At 38.5% G+C, this 21,057-nt stretch overlaps 1 protein-coding gene across 1 annotated transcript in view; it reads left to right on the forward strand.

The window, feature by feature from the left end:
• The window catches only part of HSPA4L (heat shock protein family A (Hsp70) member 4 like), a 56,291-nt gene that overhangs the window by 1,126 nt on the left and 34,108 nt on the right, over positions 1-21,057 (forward strand). Inside the window, exons 2-5 of the mRNA XM_006153142.3 lie at positions 176-382; positions 12,967-13,024; positions 14,826-14,966; positions 19,376-19,498. Of these exons, the coding sequence (XP_006153204.1) occupies positions 176-382; positions 12,967-13,024; positions 14,826-14,966; positions 19,376-19,498 (529 nt within the window). The remainder of the gene's footprint in view (positions 1-175; positions 383-12,966; positions 13,025-14,825; positions 14,967-19,375; positions 19,499-21,057) is intronic.

Genomic DNA, 21,057 nt, shown 5'->3' on the forward strand with positions numbered 1-21,057 from the left:
CGGGCCCACACCGCAGTACCTGCGGGTTGGAGGCTGCCGGACCGCAGTGGAGAACGGCCGAGGCGGCGGAGCTGCGGCGCCGGCGGCCTCTCGTGCCTGCGCTTTTCCCCTGACGCCCTGCCCTAGATTTTCTGTGTGGCGACTTGGGGTCATCTCTCGTTTTTGCTTCTCGTAGGAGTCGCAACCCTAGCAGCATCAGCGGCAGCAGCGCAGAGGAGGACGCGGTCCCCGCAGCACAGCCTTCGGCACCGGCACCCCGACCCTCAGGCGGCGGGATGTCTGTGGTTGGCATCGACCTCGGCTTTCTCAACTGCTACATCGCCGTGGCGAGGAGTGGCGGCATCGAGACCATCGCCAATGAGTACAGCGACAGGTGCACCCCGTAAGTGCCGCTTCTGGTCAAAACCCCGACCCTAAGAAACATCTGCTCCCGCCCTTCACGTTCGTCCTGAGCTGGTTTCCTCGGCTTTCCCCGCAGATGTGCGCCGAACCCCGGGATGACAGGTGCATCCCGTCTGCTCCAGTCTCTGGGGCCGCAGGGTGGCGGGCCGGGGGGCAGGCGGACCAGCTTGCTCCGCAAAGCTGCTTTTCCTTCAAGGACGGGACTTCGCTAGTGGCGCATCTCTCCCCCGCGGTACCCACGCATGCCGCTGCTCTCCGAACCTCTGCTTTGGGTCGAGGGGACGGGATCGGTGTAGACCGCCATCAGAGGGTCTCCGGGTGCCTCCAGTGAGGTTTGCATGGGATTATCGGCCGCCCGCCGGCATCCCGGCTCGCTGAGTAGTCTTCATCCTGCCCTTTTCCCTCTCCCGGCGTCTCTGGGTGTCGGCTTTCTCTCAGAAAAGTACGAAGTGAGAGCTTAGGCTGTGCACGTCACAAGATGAGTTGCGGGTTCATATGGCTCCCGAAAGCCTTTTTAAATTTTTTAATTTCTTTATTTAAAAGTAGAGGTGTATGTTGGGGTTTTATAAAACCTGCTTGGGAATTGGAGTAATCTGCCCAGTTTTCAGGGGCGTATGAGAACGGTGCATTGGTAGGGAGAGACTAGGGATGGGAGTCCTGGCCTTGTGTACTGCTCAAGTACGAGACGTCAATTAATGGTGGTGGGGTTAGGTCCTAGTTAAGCGTATTTCTGCAGAGTGAATTGTTGGTGTGTCGGAGGCGAATGTCCTGTATAAACATGATTATGGAGTGTGCTTCTGTTACGAACACTCGATGAAAGACCTAGAAGGGGCATTATGTCATGGAAACATGTATCCACATGTTCCGCTGTTTTTCTGGTCTGGGAAGTTTGTTGGCAAAGAATATAATTAAGTAATACAGGGAAGTGTAAACCTACTTTCTTATTGTAGGCTCCTGTTACTGGTAATTTTATGAGGAAACCAACTGTTCATGTATTACTTTTTATGGAAAGGTAATTAAAACATATGAATTTGACCCTCAGAATGATCTGAAATACTTCAAAAATACCACTAATGTTAACCAAGAGCTGTGTTCAGTGATCTTTAAAAGTCTAAATTGTTACAATTCTATGTATAGTTTTAATATGTAGCAAGGTGATGTGGAAGAGAGAAGAGTAGCTTTAAGCAGTTTGTGCTTTCTTTCAAAAATGCTCTAGAACAGTTTATATCACTTTTTCTAGATGTGTGTTATGTTTCTTCTATTGGAATTTTGAATGTTTATTTCCTCAAATATAGACATAGGGGTAATCCTCATAGTAGTTCTGTTTGAAACCTTGCTTGTCTTTATCACATCTTTGACTTTTACGCACAGTGAGAGGCTGAAGCAGTAATTATGAATATATCTGAATTCTCTACAAAACTTTAAGTCACAACAGATATGGGATTCTGGGAGAAAAGGACCAGGAAATATCACTCCTCTTTCAGCAGTGTAAAGTTTAAGGGGGCCAGTCTTTGGCTTCATTGACTCAACCTTTAGACTAAAAGTGAGAGGTAACGTAGACATTCCACTAGTCCTTAGAACCTTATCCTAGAAGACCAGAAACCAGAACTGTAAAAAAGATACATTTTCGGGTTCAGAAATCTCTAGTAGTAAGCCTGTGACTCTTTAAAGAATCTGGCCAGACTTACAGAGTTCTTTAAAAATTAAGCTGCTAGATTCTTCTGAAAGTCTCTGTTACTATTTGTAGGCACTTAGGTATATTGGCTGATACTCTATGGCTGAGATTTAATGTGCTGTTTCTGATTTGAGTATAAGAAAGCCAATAGTAATATCGAGCTTTAATGAGCCAAATCCAAACTAGGAGTTCCTAGAGTGGACGGTTGGTATTTTCACATAGCTGGTGTGAGTAACTCTGTCTTCTCTCCATGTCTGTATACTGTCATTTACCTTAGGAGTAGATCTTTTGTTGTTACAGAGCAAAAATACTCTGCCGTGCCCTGGCGCTATTACACTGTGTGTTTATTTTGTGGAACTTAAATTGTTGAGGGAAAAGATAGCACTTCTTGGTCCCAGGACATTTATTTATTTATTGAATGCTTATTATGTAAAAAGTATTATAACAACTAGGTAGTCTTTAACTTTCCTAATACACTACAGTATTTAATAACATATGCACTAGCTTTGCAAAAAATGTTTTCTGCTTTCTAGTTGCTGACATCAAGGTACTATGACAGATATTTCTAAGATGCAAATACATTATAAAAAGATCCTATGGAGGGAACCAGCAGTTGGTGTAATGGCTATGTCGCTAGACTCCCACCTAGTCAACCGTGGTTCACGTCCCGGATCCGGTGGCTTAAAACTCATGCCGGGCATGTGTGCGTACGTGCCCAAGATCCCGGAGGAGAATGGAGGAGAAGGGATTGCGGCGTGACCATCCCCCTGGGGGGTGATTTCTCGCTTTCTGTCTCTATTTCTCTCTCTGTCTGTCTGGCAAGCGCACGTGCCCTATAGCGAATATCTCTCCAAAAATAAAAAGATCCTAGGGAAGGAGGATCAATTTAGTTAGTTTCAGTATCTATGCTTTTCCACATTTATTTATTAACATATTTGATTGTATTTACATAGGAGGATCCCATCTATAAACCAAGGACTGATTAATGAGAAAGAGAATTGCTTAAGTTTTGGGCAGTTAAGGGACCAAGAGCAAGTAATCCCTTCAGCGTCCCCTTTCATGAATGGGAGCACTTATACTAACCATCTCATCTCCTATATAAGTTTAGTAGGGAGAGAGACAGTAACTTTAAATAGATAAATTGAGGGGGTAAAAAATTTTTTTTCTGAATGCTTTTTTTTTTTTCTCTTTAGAGATTATTGCTATAGGGTACGTGCACTTACAAGAGAGACAGAGAGAAATCATCCTCTGGGGGCATGGCCAAACTGCAGTCCCTTCTTCATTCTTCCCTTGGGATTTTGGGCACACATGCACACATACCCAGTGTGAGTTTTAAGCCACTAGGTCTGGGACTCATAACCATGATGCCATCTGCTGATCCTTCTGAACACTTTATTTAAATTATTACATACTGTGTGCTTATTGTGGAAAATATAGGCACATTAGAAGATGAAATAAATTTTTGTTATACATTTACAAATAGAACTTCCAAATGCACTTTTATCTGAGTTTTCAAGGGAAAAGAGAAAGATACAATTTGGATTTTGTTAGGTAACCTCTTTTTATGTTAAATATGTCTATACTGTAAATTTTAATTTTTGTATAATCATTATATTACTTTAATTTATCCTTTATTGGACTTTCAGTTTAATACTCTTTTTATAAATAATACTGTAATGACTATCTTTTTTGAAAGAATTATTTAACTTTACTTATTATTTTAATATTTCCAGAGAGAGGAAAAGAAAGTAAGCCTCCAGATCCAGGACTCGAATCAAGGTCGGCCCTGTGGAAGTCCAGTGCCCTTAACCACCACACCACCTGCCAGCCCCTGCAATAACTATCTTTGTCACTAAATGTTCCATCATTAATGCCTTCAGATAAACTCATAGAAGTAGAATTACTGAGTGTGCACGTTTTAAAGGCCTTAGACATGTTTGTCTTGTTCAATGGAGTATAGATGTGGGGATTGGAATTTACATCCCAAGCCTAATTTTATCGAAGTGGTTAGTCTTGGCATGGAAGGAAAGAAACTCAGCTGAGAATCTTCAATACCAGATTAAAGCATGTGGTCAATTGCAGTATAGCCAATCTGGTAATAGTGGTGGTGGTTTGCCAATCACTGTGCTTGCACTGTCATTCATATCACAATTATCATGTTCTATGAGTTTGATATTCTATGAGTTTGATATTTTCTGTAAGAAGCCAAAAGCATAACTTGGCCAAGAACTAGTTAGCAATGGGGAACCAACAGTTAGCATAATGGCTGTGTCACTGGACTCCCATGTAGTCGACCGCGGTTCGCGTCCTGGACCCGGTGGCTTAAAACTCACACCAGGCGCGTGTGCGTGCGTGCCCAAGATCCCAAGAGGAGAACGGAGGAGAAGGGATTGCGGCATGACCATCCCCTCTGGGGGGTGATTTCTCGCTTTCTGTCTCTATGTCTGTCTGGTGAGCGCACGCGCCCTGTAGCGAAAACCTCTCCAAAAATAAAAAATAAAAAAAAAAGAACTAGTTAGCAATGAAATGGATTCCCTTTCAGGCTTCACTGACCCCAGAATCCAAATGTGCTTTGATTATCCATTGACGTTAGGACATATGCCTAGTTAATAGGGATGTCATGATTGAAGGTACAAATTACCTGATTAAGCAGCTATTATACAGAGAAGGGTTGTTGTGTTATTATCAATAAATGTCCTTTTTTGCCTTGCTTCTAAGAAATGGCATTTTTAAAATTATATTTTAGTAATGCTTTTAAGTTATTGTTAAATACTTACTAGAATTTTTTGCTATTTAAATGTTATTAAAAATATATAAACATAGGTCCAGCTCTGTAGCACAGTGGTGATGCACTACACAAGAGAAGCTGGACCCAACATGGCAGCTGTGTTTCGAATCCCCAGCCCAGTTAGCCCGAAACATCAGGCACATCTACAAGTTCCCAAGATCCACTCAGCTGGAGAACTGGAGGAAGGGTATTGCATTGTGACCAAGACTTGTGAACGGTGCTCTTCTCTCTCCCTCTCTCATTCAGTCTCATGTGCCTGCACACATGCTGTATCTTAAAAAAAACTTCAATGTACATGTACATATACATATATAGCCAAAGTATATATACATATATATGCACATATACATGTACACAATGTGTATATTCATATATAAACATATGGAAGAAAGCAGTGTGGGAAACAGCTGCAGTGGATATTTATTGGACGTAGAATTATGGAAGATGTGTTTTCAATAGCTTGTAGTGTTTTAATTTTTAAGGTCATAGTTATAAGGAATATAGACTTTTTAAATATAACTAATAGGTATATTATTAATTTTACCATCAAAATTATTTATGATCAGATTAAATATCCAATTCTATGTATTTTCTGTCTTCATTTCTTTTTCCCTATTTCTTTAGCAGTCTAGGTATATGGAAAAACGTTCTTTGAACATGAAAGTATAAATAACTTACTTTGGTGTATTAAAGGTAGCAGTACACATAGCCCAGCTGAGGTAGTGTGCTTTGGTAGATGCTGCTACTTGGTAGGCTGTGGCCACATAGGAGGCCAAGTTCAATTCCCAGCCCATGCTAAAAAACAGGTACAGTAGTACATGCCTATGGTCCCAACTACTCCATAGGCTAAAACAGGAGAATTGCAACCTAGTAAGAGTCTGTCTAAAAAATGAAGAATAATAATAACTGTTCTCAGAAAATGTCAAACTCCAGAAGTTATTCAAGGCTGTGGGTAGACAGTAGGTCTTTTTATAGTCATGGCAGTTTTGGGGGAGGAAAGGGCTTTTACTTTTTTTGTTGAATATTCTTACTGTATGAGTTGTTTTGTATGTTTTGCTATGAACTTATATGAATTTTCTAATTTAAAATATATTGGACCACCCAGTGACATGGTAGTTAAGGTGGCTGGATACCAGATGGCTTGAAAAACAGGCCAGGTGCATGTGCATGTGTGCCCAAAATCCCAAGAGGAGAAGGGATTGTGGGTGGTGGCCATCCCCCTCCTGCCGAGGGGTGGGGGAGACTTTCTCACTTTCTCTGTATATATCTCTGTCTCTCTCCAGCAAGCACATATTCTCTATAACAAATTTTAAAAATAAATAGAAATAAAATATTTCAAATGCTGAAGAATTACACAAAATATCCTCTGTTCCTTCTGAACTTCTTCCCAAAATTTAGTGACTATGTTTCTAGTTCTACAAGCATGTGATTATATGTAAATAACTGGGATTTTTTTTTCTATTTTTTAACAAAAGTGGAATTATATTACATATACTGTACAAATTTCATTTTTCACCTCAAACTGTATTGTAGGTATCTGCTCAAATGTGTACATATGGCTCTAATTTACGTCATTCTTTTTATTTTTTTGAAAGAATTATTTATTTAATTTTATTTGTTGATATTATTAATTTGACCAGAGAGAGAGAAAGAAAAAGTGAGAAAGCAAGTCCCCAGTTCCCACACTTGAGCCATAGTTGGCCATGTGGGAATCCAGGGTCCAGGGCCTTAACCACCATGCCACCTGCAGGCCCCTTACCGCATTCTTTTTTTTTTTTTTTTTTTTGCTATGGGGGGAACCAGCAGTTAGTGTAATGGCTATATGTTGCTGGACTCCCACGTAGTCGACCGCAGTTCGTGTCCCGGACCCGGTGGCTTAGAACTCACGCTGGGCGCGTGTGTTTGCGTGCCCAAGATCCCGAGAGGAGAATGGAGGAGAAGGGATTGCAGCGTGACCATCCCCCTTGGGGAGTGATTTCTCACTTTCTGTCTCTATGTCTCTCTCTGTCTGGCAAGTGCACGCGCCCTATAGCAAAAACCTCTCCAAAAAAAAATTTTTTTAAAAAGATTTTTGCTATAGGGCATGTGCACTTGCCCAAAGACAGAAAGTGAGAAATCACCCCCCGGGGGTGATGGCATCACCCCCTGGGGGGATGGCCAGGCTGCAGTCCTTTTTCCTTCAGTCACCTCTCAGGATTTGGAGCATGCATGCACATGTGCCCAGTGTGAGTTTGAAGCCACTGGGTCTGGGATTGGAACCAAATTCGACTCTGAGTCCAGTGACATAACCATTATGCCATCTACTGATCTCTCCTTATTCTTTTTAATACTTGTACAGTATTCCATTGAGAGATTAAACTATTTATGAACATTGTAAATTATTATTTTGCTGTTGACATAAATTCAGTGAATATGACTGGGTATATGGGGTATGTATTTGTGGTGTTCATTTTTACCAAATATGCTGAGTGAATGGAAAAGCAGATGGCTTGGACATTAGCATGGTCAAAGCTAAAGCTATGAAGTTTTTTAGTAAGAATATTGTCTACAACAAAACAAAACAAAATGAATCTCGATGCATTACCTTAATCTTAATGGGTAAGAAATTAATAAGTGTTTCTAGAAGCCAAGGAATAATATATACAAATTATGTGGTATCTTCTAAGAGTTTAAAAATGCTTAAATATTGTTGATAGTGTTTTAAATATGTGGTCATTGCAATACGAATCAGTGAGCATACCTGTGCTCTGATTTAACTTTATTTGCAAAAATAAGTGGCAGGTGATAGAGAGACAGAGACAGAACGAGAAATCATTCCCCTTGGGGGATGGACACACCGCAGTCCCCCCTCCTCCATTCTCCTCTCAGGATTTTGGGGACACACGCATGCACACATGGACCCGGTGTGAATTTTAAGCCACTGGGTCCAGGACTTGAACCATGGTCAGCCATGTGGGAGTCCAGAGACATACCATTATGCCATCTCAGTATGTCACTATCCTCCTACCTCAGCATCCCTGCTGCCTGGAACCACAAGCACAAGCCACCGTATCTGGCTTTTTAGGGTGGACTGGGCATTAAACCCAGGCCTCACGTGTGGCCTCAGCTTGCCAAGCAGCAGTGTCCAGCATCCTTCTACTACTAGCCCCTGTCATTTGATTATTATGTACCTCTGCTACTGAAAGGAACATAAAATATGTAGAAGTCTTGTTTCAAATTTTGTGGCATTTTCTGAGAATCTGAAACCACCAAAACAGGGGCAATGTTAGTTTGGATATTATAAATTTAAACTGCATTTTATATATATATATGTGTGTGTGTGTGTGTGTGTGTGTGTGTGTGTGTATGTGTGTGTATCCTAGGTTTTTTAAGGAATAAAGTGGGATTTCTAAGTAGTAATTAAAATAATATGTAAAATATATAATATAAATAGACTATATGTGTTTGGATAAATTAAAAATTTTATGTCAGCCTAATACGTGATTAATGTGCCTTTTCCCCATGGTATTAATTAATAAGGTAAAAGCATTGAGAGAGAATATGTGTTTATTTTTACTTTTCTAAAAATTCTTGGCAGATTTTTTAAAAATGTATTCAGTGGTTTTAACACCCTAGAGTCTTTTTGAATGAAAATTGAAGGAAGGAGTTGAAAGACTGTTAGCTTTGTGAAGTGGAATTTCTATATATTTGAAACTAGGAATTTCCAAAGCTGGTTATATGACAGATGTTTTAAACTTTAAAAATTGTCTACTTTTCGGGAACCAGCAGTTAGCGTAATGGCTATGTCGCTGGACTCCCACGTAGTCGACCGCAGTTCGCGTCCCGGACCCGGTGGCTTAAAACTCACGCCGGGCGCGTGTGCGTGTGTGCCCAAGATCCCGAGAGGAGAATGGAGGAGAAGGGGTTGTGGCGTGACCATCCCCCCTGGGGGGTGATTTCTCGCTTTCTGTCTCTATGTCTCTCTCTGTCTGTCTGGCGAGCACACGCGCCCTATAGCGAAAAAATCTCTCCAAAAAAAATAAAATTGTCTACTTTTGACTTTGGATAATGTCTGATAATGGTAACTATTTAGCTTTCTTTGTGATTATTTCAAAGAACCTAGCCTTTAGTAAATGATAGTCAAATCTGAATCTCTAATTAGATCTAGTGTTCTAACAAAAGTAAAATCTTAGGAATCAACCTAAGAATAAGTTTTCCTATGCATTTAAGTGATGATAGCCTAGTGCTAAAAAAAAAGGGGGGGGGGCGTATTTGGAAGAGTACCCAAATACTGAGGGATGGGAGCAAGACAGATTATAAGACAGATTATAACTAAGATGGCAAATTCATACTTTTTTTTTGATAGATGAATTTTAGGATGGAATGGTTGGCAATCATCTACTTAGCTTACCATATTGGATAGTAATTTTTTACTCTGGCAGAGAGCATGTTGAATCAAGAAATCATTTGCAAGAGATGTGAAGATGTCATTTGAGTCCTGCCATATTCTTATTTTCCTGTTTTCCACTGGATCTCAGTTACAGTACAGTAACTTTTACTCTCTCCTACATCTGACTGTCACTTCTAACATTGCATTTCTAATATATACCTGCTTGCGTGTTTCAGGTACCTCACATTCAATTTGTCCAAAGTGGGACTGTGATTGTCCTTCCCCAAACCTGTCCTCTTAACAGTGTTTTCTGTCTCATCGAATGATATCATGTCTACCTACTCATGCAAACTGAAAACCTAGACATTATTCTTGTCACTTTCTTCCCCTATCCAGTACTATCCAATAAAAACATGTGAGCCAAGCTCTGTCCAGTAAAAATGCATAAGCCACATACATAATTTTAAGTGTTCCAGTTGCTATATTAAAAAGAAATATGTGAGATTAATTTTAATATATTTTATTTAAATCAATATGGACTAAATCTTATTTCATCTTATCAATATTTTTTAAAGATTTGTTTAATTTTATTTATTCATTCATTTATTTTAATTTGACCAGAGAGAGAGAGAGAGAGAAGGAAAGTGAGAAAGCAAGCTACCACATCCAGGATTTGAACCATGGTCAGCCATGTGGGAGTGTCCAGCACCCTAACCACCACGCCACCTGCTGGTCCCCTATCTTATCAATATTTTTATGTGAATGGGATATCCTACTTTTTTAGTTTTAAATCTTAAAATCCAGGGTATATTTTACTCTTATAAGTACTTTTCAGATTAGCCACACTTTGTATGTTAAATGGCTGCATCCTACTGCTGGTGAGTGGCCACCTCATTGGGCAGTCATGATCTAGTCTGTCACCAACTCTTTGGAGTTTTACCTTCTAAATTATCCCTTAATTCCTTCTCCTTTTGTCTGTGCTACCACCCTCTTGATAGAGGTTACCAATTATTTCTTTTCCTCCTCTAATCATTTTCCTCTGTAGTCAGAATGATCAGCAAACTTCTACAATTTCTATCCCATCATCATCTTTCACATATTTTTAATGGATAGGACTGGATTATAAGATTCAAGAGAGACAAAACCATGTCTTCTTTTCCTCATGTTGTATCTCTGGCAGCTAACAATGTGCTAGGTGTATATATATATATATATATATAGTAATTATTTAACAAACATCTGTTAAGATGACTAAATAAACTTTTTTTGAGAAAGAGAGAGATTTTTGCCATAAAGCACTTGTGCTTACCAGAGAGATAGAGAGAGAGATAGAAAGTGAGAAATCACCCCCCTCCCCCAGGTGCATGGCCATGCCACAATCTCTTCTCTTCCATTTTCCTCTTGGAATCTTGGGTACACATGCACGTGTGCCCAGCATGAGTTTAAACCACTGGGTCCAGGATTTGAACCATGGTCAACCTCGAGGGAGTCCAGTGACATAACCATAGTGCCATCTGCTGGTCCTGATAGTCCTGTATTTCTTACATGTTAATTTTTTCAGTAGTCTGTAATTTCTTCAAGATCAGAGATTGCAACTGTATACATAATGTCTATAAGTATTTGTTGATTGAATAAATAGATTCCTATAGTTAAAACTGAAGTCATAGAAACAGTTTCTTGAATCATAGCATGAAATGATATTTTGATGAAAATGCTATTTTACACATGATTTTTGAAAACTTGTTTGTTAATTTCTTCTTCTGAGAGAGAAAGCCATGGAAATCCAACAGGATCTTTATAGAATAATCCATCCCCATCTTCAGGTAGCCTGAGTCACAGACCTATACATATGCCTGGTGTGTAAAGGGAGGCCTCTGGGCCACAGTTCGAGGACCTTCCCTTGTAGATCCAGTTGCATTGACTACTGTGTCACCATCTAGCCCCTGTACTTAATTTTATATTGCATTTAAATACAATAATTAAAACAGTAGTCATTTATTAATATTTATTACATGCCAGCTTTTAGTCAAAGCATTTATCCCCCCTTAATCCTCATAAAACCTCATGAGCATATACTGCCATCACTATCTTCCAATAGTAAAGCTAAAGCAAGTAATGGTTACATAATTTCTACAAAGTTACTCAACTGTTAAATAGCAAAGCCAGAATTTGGATCCCAGCAGCCTGGCCTTCCTGAACACTGTTATTTTTTTTAATAAGTCATAGATCAGTAAAATTTAAAAAACGATTTTGAGGACTAACATAGTGTTGTCAGCTACTATGACTTTTTAAATTCCAGTATTCATTTTGATCACCATTTCATTATTTAGGTGTTTTGTTTTGTTTTTTGTTTTTTGTTTTGTTTTGTTTTGTTTTGTTTTTACCAGAGAAAGAGACATGGGCCAGCCAGGTGTCACGCTGGTTAAAGCGGTTGGATCTCACATGGCCAGCTGTGCAGTTTGAGCCCCAGACCTGGTGGCTTGAAAAACTCATTGGGCACATGTGCATGCAGGCCCAGAATCCCAAGTGAAGAATGGAGGAGAGGAGGATTGTGGTGTGGTTTTCCTGGAGGGGTGCTTTCTCTCTTTCTCTCTTTTTCTCTGTCCATCTCTCTCCAACGTATGCGTGTGCCCTATAGCAAATTTCTAAAAGACAAAAAAAAAGAGAGGGAGAAAGCATCCCTCAATTGGGGTATAGTCATACTGCAATCCTTTCTCCACTATGTCCCTATTCTGATTTGTGGGGTGCACACCCACGTGCCTGGCATATTTTCAAGCTGCTGGGGCCAGAATTTGTTACTGTGCCATTGGCCATGTGAGATCTAGCTGCTTGAACCACCAGGCCACAGAACTGACCTAAAAATGTTTAAAAATATGCAGAGAGTTTTAGGGAGGTGGCATGGCAATTAAAGTGCTGGATTCCCATATGGCCAACCGCAGTTCAAATCCCAGACCCATTGGCTTAAAATTAATGCCAGACACGTGTGCATGCCCAAAACCCTGAGAGGAAAATAGAAGGGATTATGGCATGGCCATCCTCCTAGGGGGTGATTCCTCACTTTTCCTCTGTCTCACTGTCTATCTCTGTGGCAAGCACCTGAGCCTTATGGCAAAAAACTAAAATAAATAAATAAATAGGTAAAGTTTTGAGCCAGCCCCATACCTAGTGGTTAGGGAACCAGATCCTACATGGACAATAGTAGTTCAAGTCCTGGCCCTGGCTGCTTGAAAAATTGTCAGCCTCACATGCATACATACCCTAAATGCTGACAGGATGGGGAAATGGAGAAGAAGATGGAATTGCAAAATGACCATGCCCCATTGAGGAGCTCTATCCCTTTCCCACTCACTCTCTTTTAGGCAAGCACATGAGCCCTCTGCCAATTAAAAAAATGTTTTTTAAATACGTAAAGTTTTGGTTTACATAGCCTATTTTTAAAACATGATTTTTAGCCCTATTTTTATTTTATTCTTGCCAAATAGTGTATGTGCTCGCCTGAGAGAAATAGGGAAATAAAGAGAAAGGGAAAGTGAGACAAAACCCCCCATTGAGGAATGGTCACACAACCACACTTGAACCACACAGTTCGCCAGACAGCCACCGTAACCATCATACCATGGGCTGGCCCCTATTAATACTTTTAAATTTATGTTTGTATAAGGAGAAGCAAAGTAATAGCACATTAATATAAAAATACTATGGGAACAAACTTTTTCTTTTTCTCCTGTTTAGGGCCTGTATATCTTTGGGATCAAGAACTCGAGCCATTGGAAATGCAGCTAAGAGCCAGGTAAATTTTTAATGTAGATGTTTTGACTTATAGAAAGAATTAATTGAGTTTTGGTAATAAATGGGTTCACACATTATTTACTTAAGAATGAGGAAAATATGATAGATTATAATATATTTTCATTTTATTAGGTGTATTTTGCTTTGGGTTGTAAACTAATCCTTGGATTTTTAAAAAATCTTAGCTGTAAAGTTAGGATATACTACCATTGGACACCTTCTTCCCTCTGTAGTCATTTTCTGGTTTTATTTTTTATTTTTTTATTTTTTTGGGAGGTTTTCGCTATAGGGCGCGTGCGCTCGCCAGACAGACAGAGACATAGAGACGGAAAGCGAGAACCCACCCCCCAGGGGGGTGGTCACGCCACAATCCCTTCTCCTCCATTCTCCTGTTGGGATCTTGGGCACGCACGCACATGTGCCCGGCGTGAGTTTTAAGCCACCAGGTCCGGGACGTGAACCGCGGTCGACTACGTGGGACTCCAGTGACATAGCCATTACGCTAACTGCTGGTTCCCTATAGTCACTTTCTATGAGGGCTGTTCTATCTAGATCATACTCTTCGATGACAAGTAAGCAATGTCTTTGTAAAAGAAAATAAGAAAAATGGAGGAACTAATTTCCAGAGTAACTCAATATAGCTACCACTGCTTTCATGGACTTTGTTTTAAGTATTTTTATTTCTATGTTTCTGAAATACTTATGACTATAGGTAATAGGATGGAATGCCACAGGACTTTATTTCCTTGGACTTTATTTCCATACTCAAAAGCCCTTGGTTATTTTTTTAGTCTTATCTTCTTCTTTAGTTACATTATCCAATGTGATCTTTTTTCTTGTGACTTTGTTGGAATCACTAACTCATTTATGCAGAAATTTTTGTTTATGATTTTTTTTTCAAGTCTGTCTTTTATAATATCCTGTATATAAAAGTGTTTTCTCTTCTACTTTCATATTATATGTAAACAAATGTTGGGTTAGTGCTAAAATGGCCTCTTTATTTAAGTTTATATTTCATTTTCTGGCTGATCTTTAAGTGTATCATAGAACCTCTAAGGAAAACCACCTACTAACTCATTTCTCCTGAAGAGCTAAAGAGACCAACATGGTAACTCAGAGTCCCTGTAATTTTCATCTCATAATTAAAGGTCACTGAGAGGGGAATAATGAGACTCCAGTAATATTCTCTAGTTTGAACTATATGTTCTAATTAAAGAAAAAATTATAAGCCATTTACAAAATCAGACATTTTCACTTAGCACAATGCTACATGGAAGGAGTTTTAATTTGCTAGCCAAGGAGTAATTCTCAGCAGTGGGAACAGCACTAGTACATGATAAATTGCACAAGGAATGAAATGTTGAGAAGAAAAACAAATTGGACAGTGAAACACATCATTTAAATAAATACACAAAAGTGAAAGGAAAAAAATAAGAAATCTAAGTATTAATTCACTACTGCAAAACTGAGAAAAAAACAAAAGATGAGTTACAGATTGTCATGAAATATAATGACATATAATTCACTAAATATAATGAAAATTTGAAAAGTTTTAAAGTTTTGTTCTTTATCTTTGAAAGATACTAATTTGAATCTAACATTTTTAAGATTAGGAGAGTATTGGGGGGCAGTAGTTAAGATGTATACATTCTTCTTATATGCAGTGAACGTTGGAAACTAGAAAAATAAGTGCTTATGTGTTATTCTTAATTTGGATGTGTAGGGATAAAAGGAGTTGGTGGTTCTCAAGTATTACTGCATTCATTAAGTAATTGATAAATACAAATGTTTACTGCCAACAGATAGTCACAAATGTAAGAAATACAATTCATGGTTTCAAAAAGCTTCATGGACGATCATTTGATGATCCTATTGTACAAACCGAAAGGATCAGGCTCCCCTATGAACTTCAGAAGATGCCTAATGGGAGTGCAGGAGTTAAGGTAAGATTTATATTCCGGAGTACAAATATATTTTCAAAGTAGAAAAACTAAGTATGATAATATTGCTATCTGTAGTTCAATCCTTTTCTTCTGAATACAGTACAAACACACACAAGAGGCAATTTTATAATGATTTTAGCAGATTCAGAAAATCAAATCTGGCTTAGATAATCTTTCTAATTCACATAATACTTTTATTGTCAAGGAAAAAAGTATTATTTTGAGAACTCATAGGTGAGCAGTTTTTAAGAAATAAAGGCAGAGGCATATGTACTTTAGAATAGACTCAAAAGTATGTTAATTGGTATAATGAGTTTTCCTCTAATTTAGAAGACTCATAGCATATTACCAGTAATAAACCAAACTTTTCTTCTAAATAAGAGATGGATTCTGGACTTTGGTTTTTTTGTTTGGTTTGGTTTGGTTTTTGCCACAGGGTGTGTGCACTTGCCAGAGAGTAATAGGGAGAGAAAAACTAAGAAATCACCCCCTGGGGAAGATGGCCACACTACAACCCCTTCTCCTCCATTCTTCCCTTGGGATTTTGGGCATGCCTGGTGTTATTTTCAAGCTGCTGGGTCTAGGACTTGAACTGTAGTGGACTATGTGGGAATCCAGTGCCTTAACCTCCACGCTACCTGCTGATCCCAGATTCTCGATTGTTTATCCTACATTCTAAGACAGTACGTTATAGATTGTTTAAAAAACATTTAGCATTGATTTTTCAAAGACTTGCAGAATACCTCAGAACACATAGTTACTGTGCAACCTAGCCATTCTTTCTTTTTTAATTAATTAATTTATTTTAATTTGACCAGAGAGGGACAAAATGAAAGAGAGAGAAAGAGCGACACAGAGAGAGAAAGAAAAGCAAGCCACGAGGTCTAGGACTTGAACCATGGCTGGCCCATGTGGGAGTCCAACACCCTTAACCACCACGCCACCTGCCGGCTCCATGTGACATAACCATTCTACTCCTAGTTACATCTATACAATAGAATTTTTTTGGCCCTAGAAAGGGATGACGTTACAGAATGTTTGAACCTTGAAAACATGATAACTAAAAGACAAATAAAATTCTCTTTATCTGGAAAGTTCAGAATAGGACAGATACATGGACAGAGAAATTAAATTAGTGGTTGCTAAAGGTTAAGGGGAAGGGGAAATGGAGAGTGACTGTGAATTGGTACAAAGTTCCTTTTGAGGTGATGAAAATGTTCTACAATTAGATGGTGCTCGGCGCACAATTTTGTGGATACTATGTACTAAAAACCACTTAATTACATACTTCAGAAGGATGAATTTTATGCTACCTAAATTATATTTCAGTGAAGCTGTTTTTAATAACTAATTTAAATCTCAATATGTATGTTATGGATATGCATTTATTTCCATTTTTAAAAAAGGATTCTAACCACTGGGTAGATGATAAATTATAGTCAGAAGATAGGAGGCTGCAGCAATAGTAATAGAAAACACCGTGTGAGGTTAAAGATGAGACAAATCGCGGAACCATATCTTAGGTGAAATTTGCAGATCAAAGGCTGTTAACCGAGAAACTGGATAGCACCAACAGATAAAAATAATATTCAGGATGCTAGCAGGTAGCGTGGTGGTTAAGCGTCTGAACTCCCACATGGCCTGCCACGGCTGGAGTCCCAGACCCAGAGGTTTGTTTTCTCCCATTCCCTCTTTCTTTCTCTCTGGTGAGCAATTTGCCCTATAGCAAATTTAAAAATAACAGTAATAATAACAAAATTAAATAAATAATTTTTAAAGGACATCCTTTAGATATGGTAAGCCTAGTAATGGTCATCTGGGGAAGTTTAAACCAGTTTAGAATTGGATTTTTTTTTTTTTTGCTTTTATTCTTTAAAATAAAAATAAATAAACTGGGCACAGTGGCATGTACCTGTTGTGCCAGGCACTCAGGAAGCTGAGGCAGGAGGATCAAGAGTTTGAGACCAACCTGGGCAACATAGCAAGGTACTATCTCTTAACAAAGGAGAAAAAAACAAACAAACAAAAAATAACCACAGAAATAGATAGTTTTGTGAATAGGCTTAGAAAACCAGAGATATTTTTAAAGAAAGCCAAAAACTATGTTTTAAGTGATACCGGTTTTATTTGTACATTCATAGTAGATACCTGTATGCCAGTTGAAAAATGCTTTGAAAACATAAGTCAGACCTGTGTTGATCTAAGTTGTCTTTATCTTTTGAAGACTGAAGGAACATAAAGGTTCAATTCCTCAAACATTTTATCCATTTCTTCTTATGTTAGTTTGAATATACTGTGATATTTGTTTTATCTAACTCTTAAAATATTCTTAATCAAAAGAATACAGAATTAGTAAATGTTCCATGGACAGACTAAGACCATGATATTTGATTCATTGTCTCTTATTTTAGGGTATATGGTTTCTTCCTACTCATTTGATTTAAAGGCAGTAATTTGATATAGTATTTGTTTTTGAACTTATTTGTAAATGGATCTGAAACAAATGGGTATCAATTTTAGGTCTGATTCAAGGTAATTCTTGAAGGGAGGGTCTTACGAAAGTTCATGGAAAATCATATTACAAAGAAATCTATGCAAGGATTTCAAAAAATTTTTGCATTGAGAACCAGCAGTTAGCATAATGGCTATGTCACTGGACTCCTACGTAGTCGACTGCAGTTCAAGTCCCAGACCTGGTGGCTTAAAACTCACTCCGGGCGCGTGTGCATGCGTGCCCAAGATCTCGAGAGGAGAATGGAGGAGAAGGGATTGTGGCGTGACCATCCCCCCTGAGGAGTAATTTCTCGCTTTCTGTCTCTATGTCTCTCTCTATCTGTCTGGCAAGCGCACCCACCCTATAGCGAAAACCTCTCCAAAAAAAAAATTTTTTTTTTTGCATTGAAATAAACTCATACTTTAATTACATTTTTTCAGGAACTTTTTGAAATCTCTTTGTACTAAGTATAGTAATCAGAATAATGTGGTAATGGCACAAAAAGGGACACTGATGGAACCAAGTGGAGAATCTAGAAATAAATCTACGCATTTATAGTTTATTGCTTTCTGACAACTATATCTCTTACATGCTTTGAAAAGTTCTTCAGAGTTCTTTCATAGGTTGTTATTATAAAATGAAATTATTTAATCCATTGGGGTTCCAAGGAGAAAAGACATAGTCTAGTCTTAACCATTTGTATTAGGTTGTTAGGAAAGTCATGACGTGTTTTTCCATGTACAAATGCATTGTGACTTTCCTGACAAGCTAATATAAGATGAAAAATTATTTGATCTAAAAAAATCATTATTACATTTTTATATGTGTATATTTTATATTTAATTCAAAGTTGTCCCAAGAAACCTTAGAAGAATGATATTCTTTTTCTTTTTTTTTTTAACTAAGGAAACTTTTTTTCTGATATTCTCATTTCCTTTTCCCCAAACTGTAAAAATTTTCATTTTAAACTCAGGGTATGGTCTGACTTTCAGAAGCGATATTAATTGATCTTTTTATCCTTCATTGCTTACTATGTCACACTAGGAAAATGAATAAATAAATTATTTTTGTGGGAGGTGGGATTTTAGAGGGCAGAGACACTTCTGCAAATGGTTTGCTTACTAATAATTATATGTGTAAGGTATTAGAACCTTAGAAATGAGAGACACTGTTACTTTTTTTCTTTCTTCTTTTTCTACCTTTTTATTTTTTTATTTGCGAGATACCATGTGTACTAACCAGAAAAAAAAACAGAGAGAGAGAAATCAGGAAAGCACCTCCCATGGGACATGGTCACACCACAGTTCCTTCTCTTCCATTTCTCCCTCGTGTTGGGATTTTAGGTGCACATGTATATACCTTGTGTGTTTTCCCTTTTTTTTTTCAGAGAGAGATTTTTCCTACAGGGTGTGTGCGCTCACCTGAGAGATAGAGAAAAAGTGAGAAATCACCCCCCAGAAGGACCACTCCCCCCTCCCCTCTCGACTTATTGTGCACACACACACACACACACACACACACACACACACACACACACACACTGAGTGAATTTCAAACCTCCAGGTCCAGGGCTTGAACCACGGCCAGCTGTATGAGAGGCCAGCACCTTAACTACTATGCCACCTGCTTGCCCCCACCTTGTGTATTTTTCAAGTCACTGGGTCTGGCACTTGACTGCATGGTCTGCTATCCGCGATCTAGCCGCCTTAACCACCATACCACATGCTAGCCCTTCACTGTTTTTAATGAAGTCAGGTTTCCAAAACAACATCTTTCTGGAATAAAACTTCCTTGAGAAAAGACTTTACCTTTTTTCATTGTTCAATATAGAGTATTGTCCTATTAAATATTTGTTCAATTTATAAATGACTTTCCAGTTAATGATCTTAATAAACATTTCTACTGTTGGTTTTAGGTGCGGTACCTAGAAGAAGAGAGACCTTTCGCAATTGAACAAGTTACTGGAATGCTATTAGCTAAGCTTAAAGAGACTTCAGAAAATGCTTTAAAGAAACCAGTGGCCGACTGTGTGATTTCCGTAAGTTTTACCTCAGTTACAAATACTCCTGAATTACATTTTCCAATGTACTGTGGTATTGAATATTTTTCTTCTCTTTACACTTTATGCCCTTCTTCATAAATAGCCTAAATGTATTTTGACCTTTTCTTTAAAAAAAAAAAAAAATGTTACCTTATTTTGTAAAGTTTAGATTTAAATTGCCTGGGACCAGCCGTTAGTGTAATGGCTTTGTCGCTGGACTCCCACGTGGTCGACCATGGTTCGCGTCCCAGACCCGGTGGCTTAAAACTCATGCTGGGCATGTGTGCATGTGTGCCCAAGATCCCGAGAAGAGAATGGAAGAGAAGCGATTGCGGTGTGGCCATCCCCCTTGGGGGGTGATTTCACACTTTCTGTCTCTCTGTCTCTCTCTGTCTGTCCGGTGAGCGCATGCACCCTATAGCAAAAACCTTTCCAAAAAAAAAGAAAAGAAAGATTTAAATTGTCCATAAATTCAATTGTAATAATCACTGAATCTTAAAATCCAATATACACGATTAGTTGGTGGCTGCTATTTCTGCAAATATCCTTAAGAATCTTCCCAGGTAGCCCTTAACTTCCCACCACTAAGAACCTTAAGATCTTATGATAAAGGTTGAGAAAGAAAAAAAAATTGACCTAGCCACTGTAGCACAGTGGTAACTAGTAGTTCCCTTGCAAGGCTGGAAGCCACATGCCAACTATGGGTTTGGGTCCCCAGGTCAGCTTGGAGGACCACATGTTTTTAACTTACATGTGATCATTGAAATGAGAATATATTTTTACAATTAAACTTGACTAAGTAAAGTTCAAGATTCTCATCTTATTAGAAAAATAGAATCATATTATGAACTCACCAGTTAATTTGGTATTTAAAGTTTTTCATAGGCATTTGGAATTCTCTAAAGTGAAAGAAAAATCTTAGAACCTAATATTTTCTTTTTTAGCCATTTAGTAAGAGTTAATAGCAGTTTACCATTGACCATGCCCTGTAATAAACACTTTATATATTAACTTTTTTGTTTGTTTGTTTTTTGGGTTTTTTTGAGAGGTTTTTGCTACAGGGCGCATGCACTCACCAGAAAGACAGAGAGAGACAGAAAGCGAGAAATCATCCCCCGGGTGGATGGCCATGCTGCAATCTCTTCTCCTCCATTCTCCTCTTGGGATCTTGGGCACGCACACATGTGCTCCCGGCATGAGTTTAAGCCACTGGGTCCAGGACTTGAACCGCGGTCAACTACATGGGAGTCCAGCGACGTAGCCATTATACTAACTGCTGGTCCATATATATTAACTTATTTAATCGTCAGAACCATTCCATCAGGTAGGATACTATTAGGATATTAACCCCAACTTTACAGATTAAAAAAATGAGACACAGAGAAGTTAAATAATTTGCCCAAAATCAGCAAAGCTAATAAGTGGTAGAGTCATATAATTTGTTCCCAAACCTATGCTCATAACTCTACCATTATACTGCCTCTTAAAATGTACATGTCAGATTTTTTAAAAATTAAAATCTTAAAATTAAATCCATTGCAGTTTATTTACTCTTT

The sequence above is a fragment of the Tupaia chinensis genome, unplaced genomic scaffold, assembly GCF_000334495.1.
Source record: "Tupaia chinensis unplaced genomic scaffold, TupChi_1.0 Scaffold000362_1, whole genome shotgun sequence".
NCBI classification, from domain to species: Eukaryota; Metazoa; Chordata; class Mammalia; order Scandentia; family Tupaiidae; genus Tupaia; species Tupaia belangeri.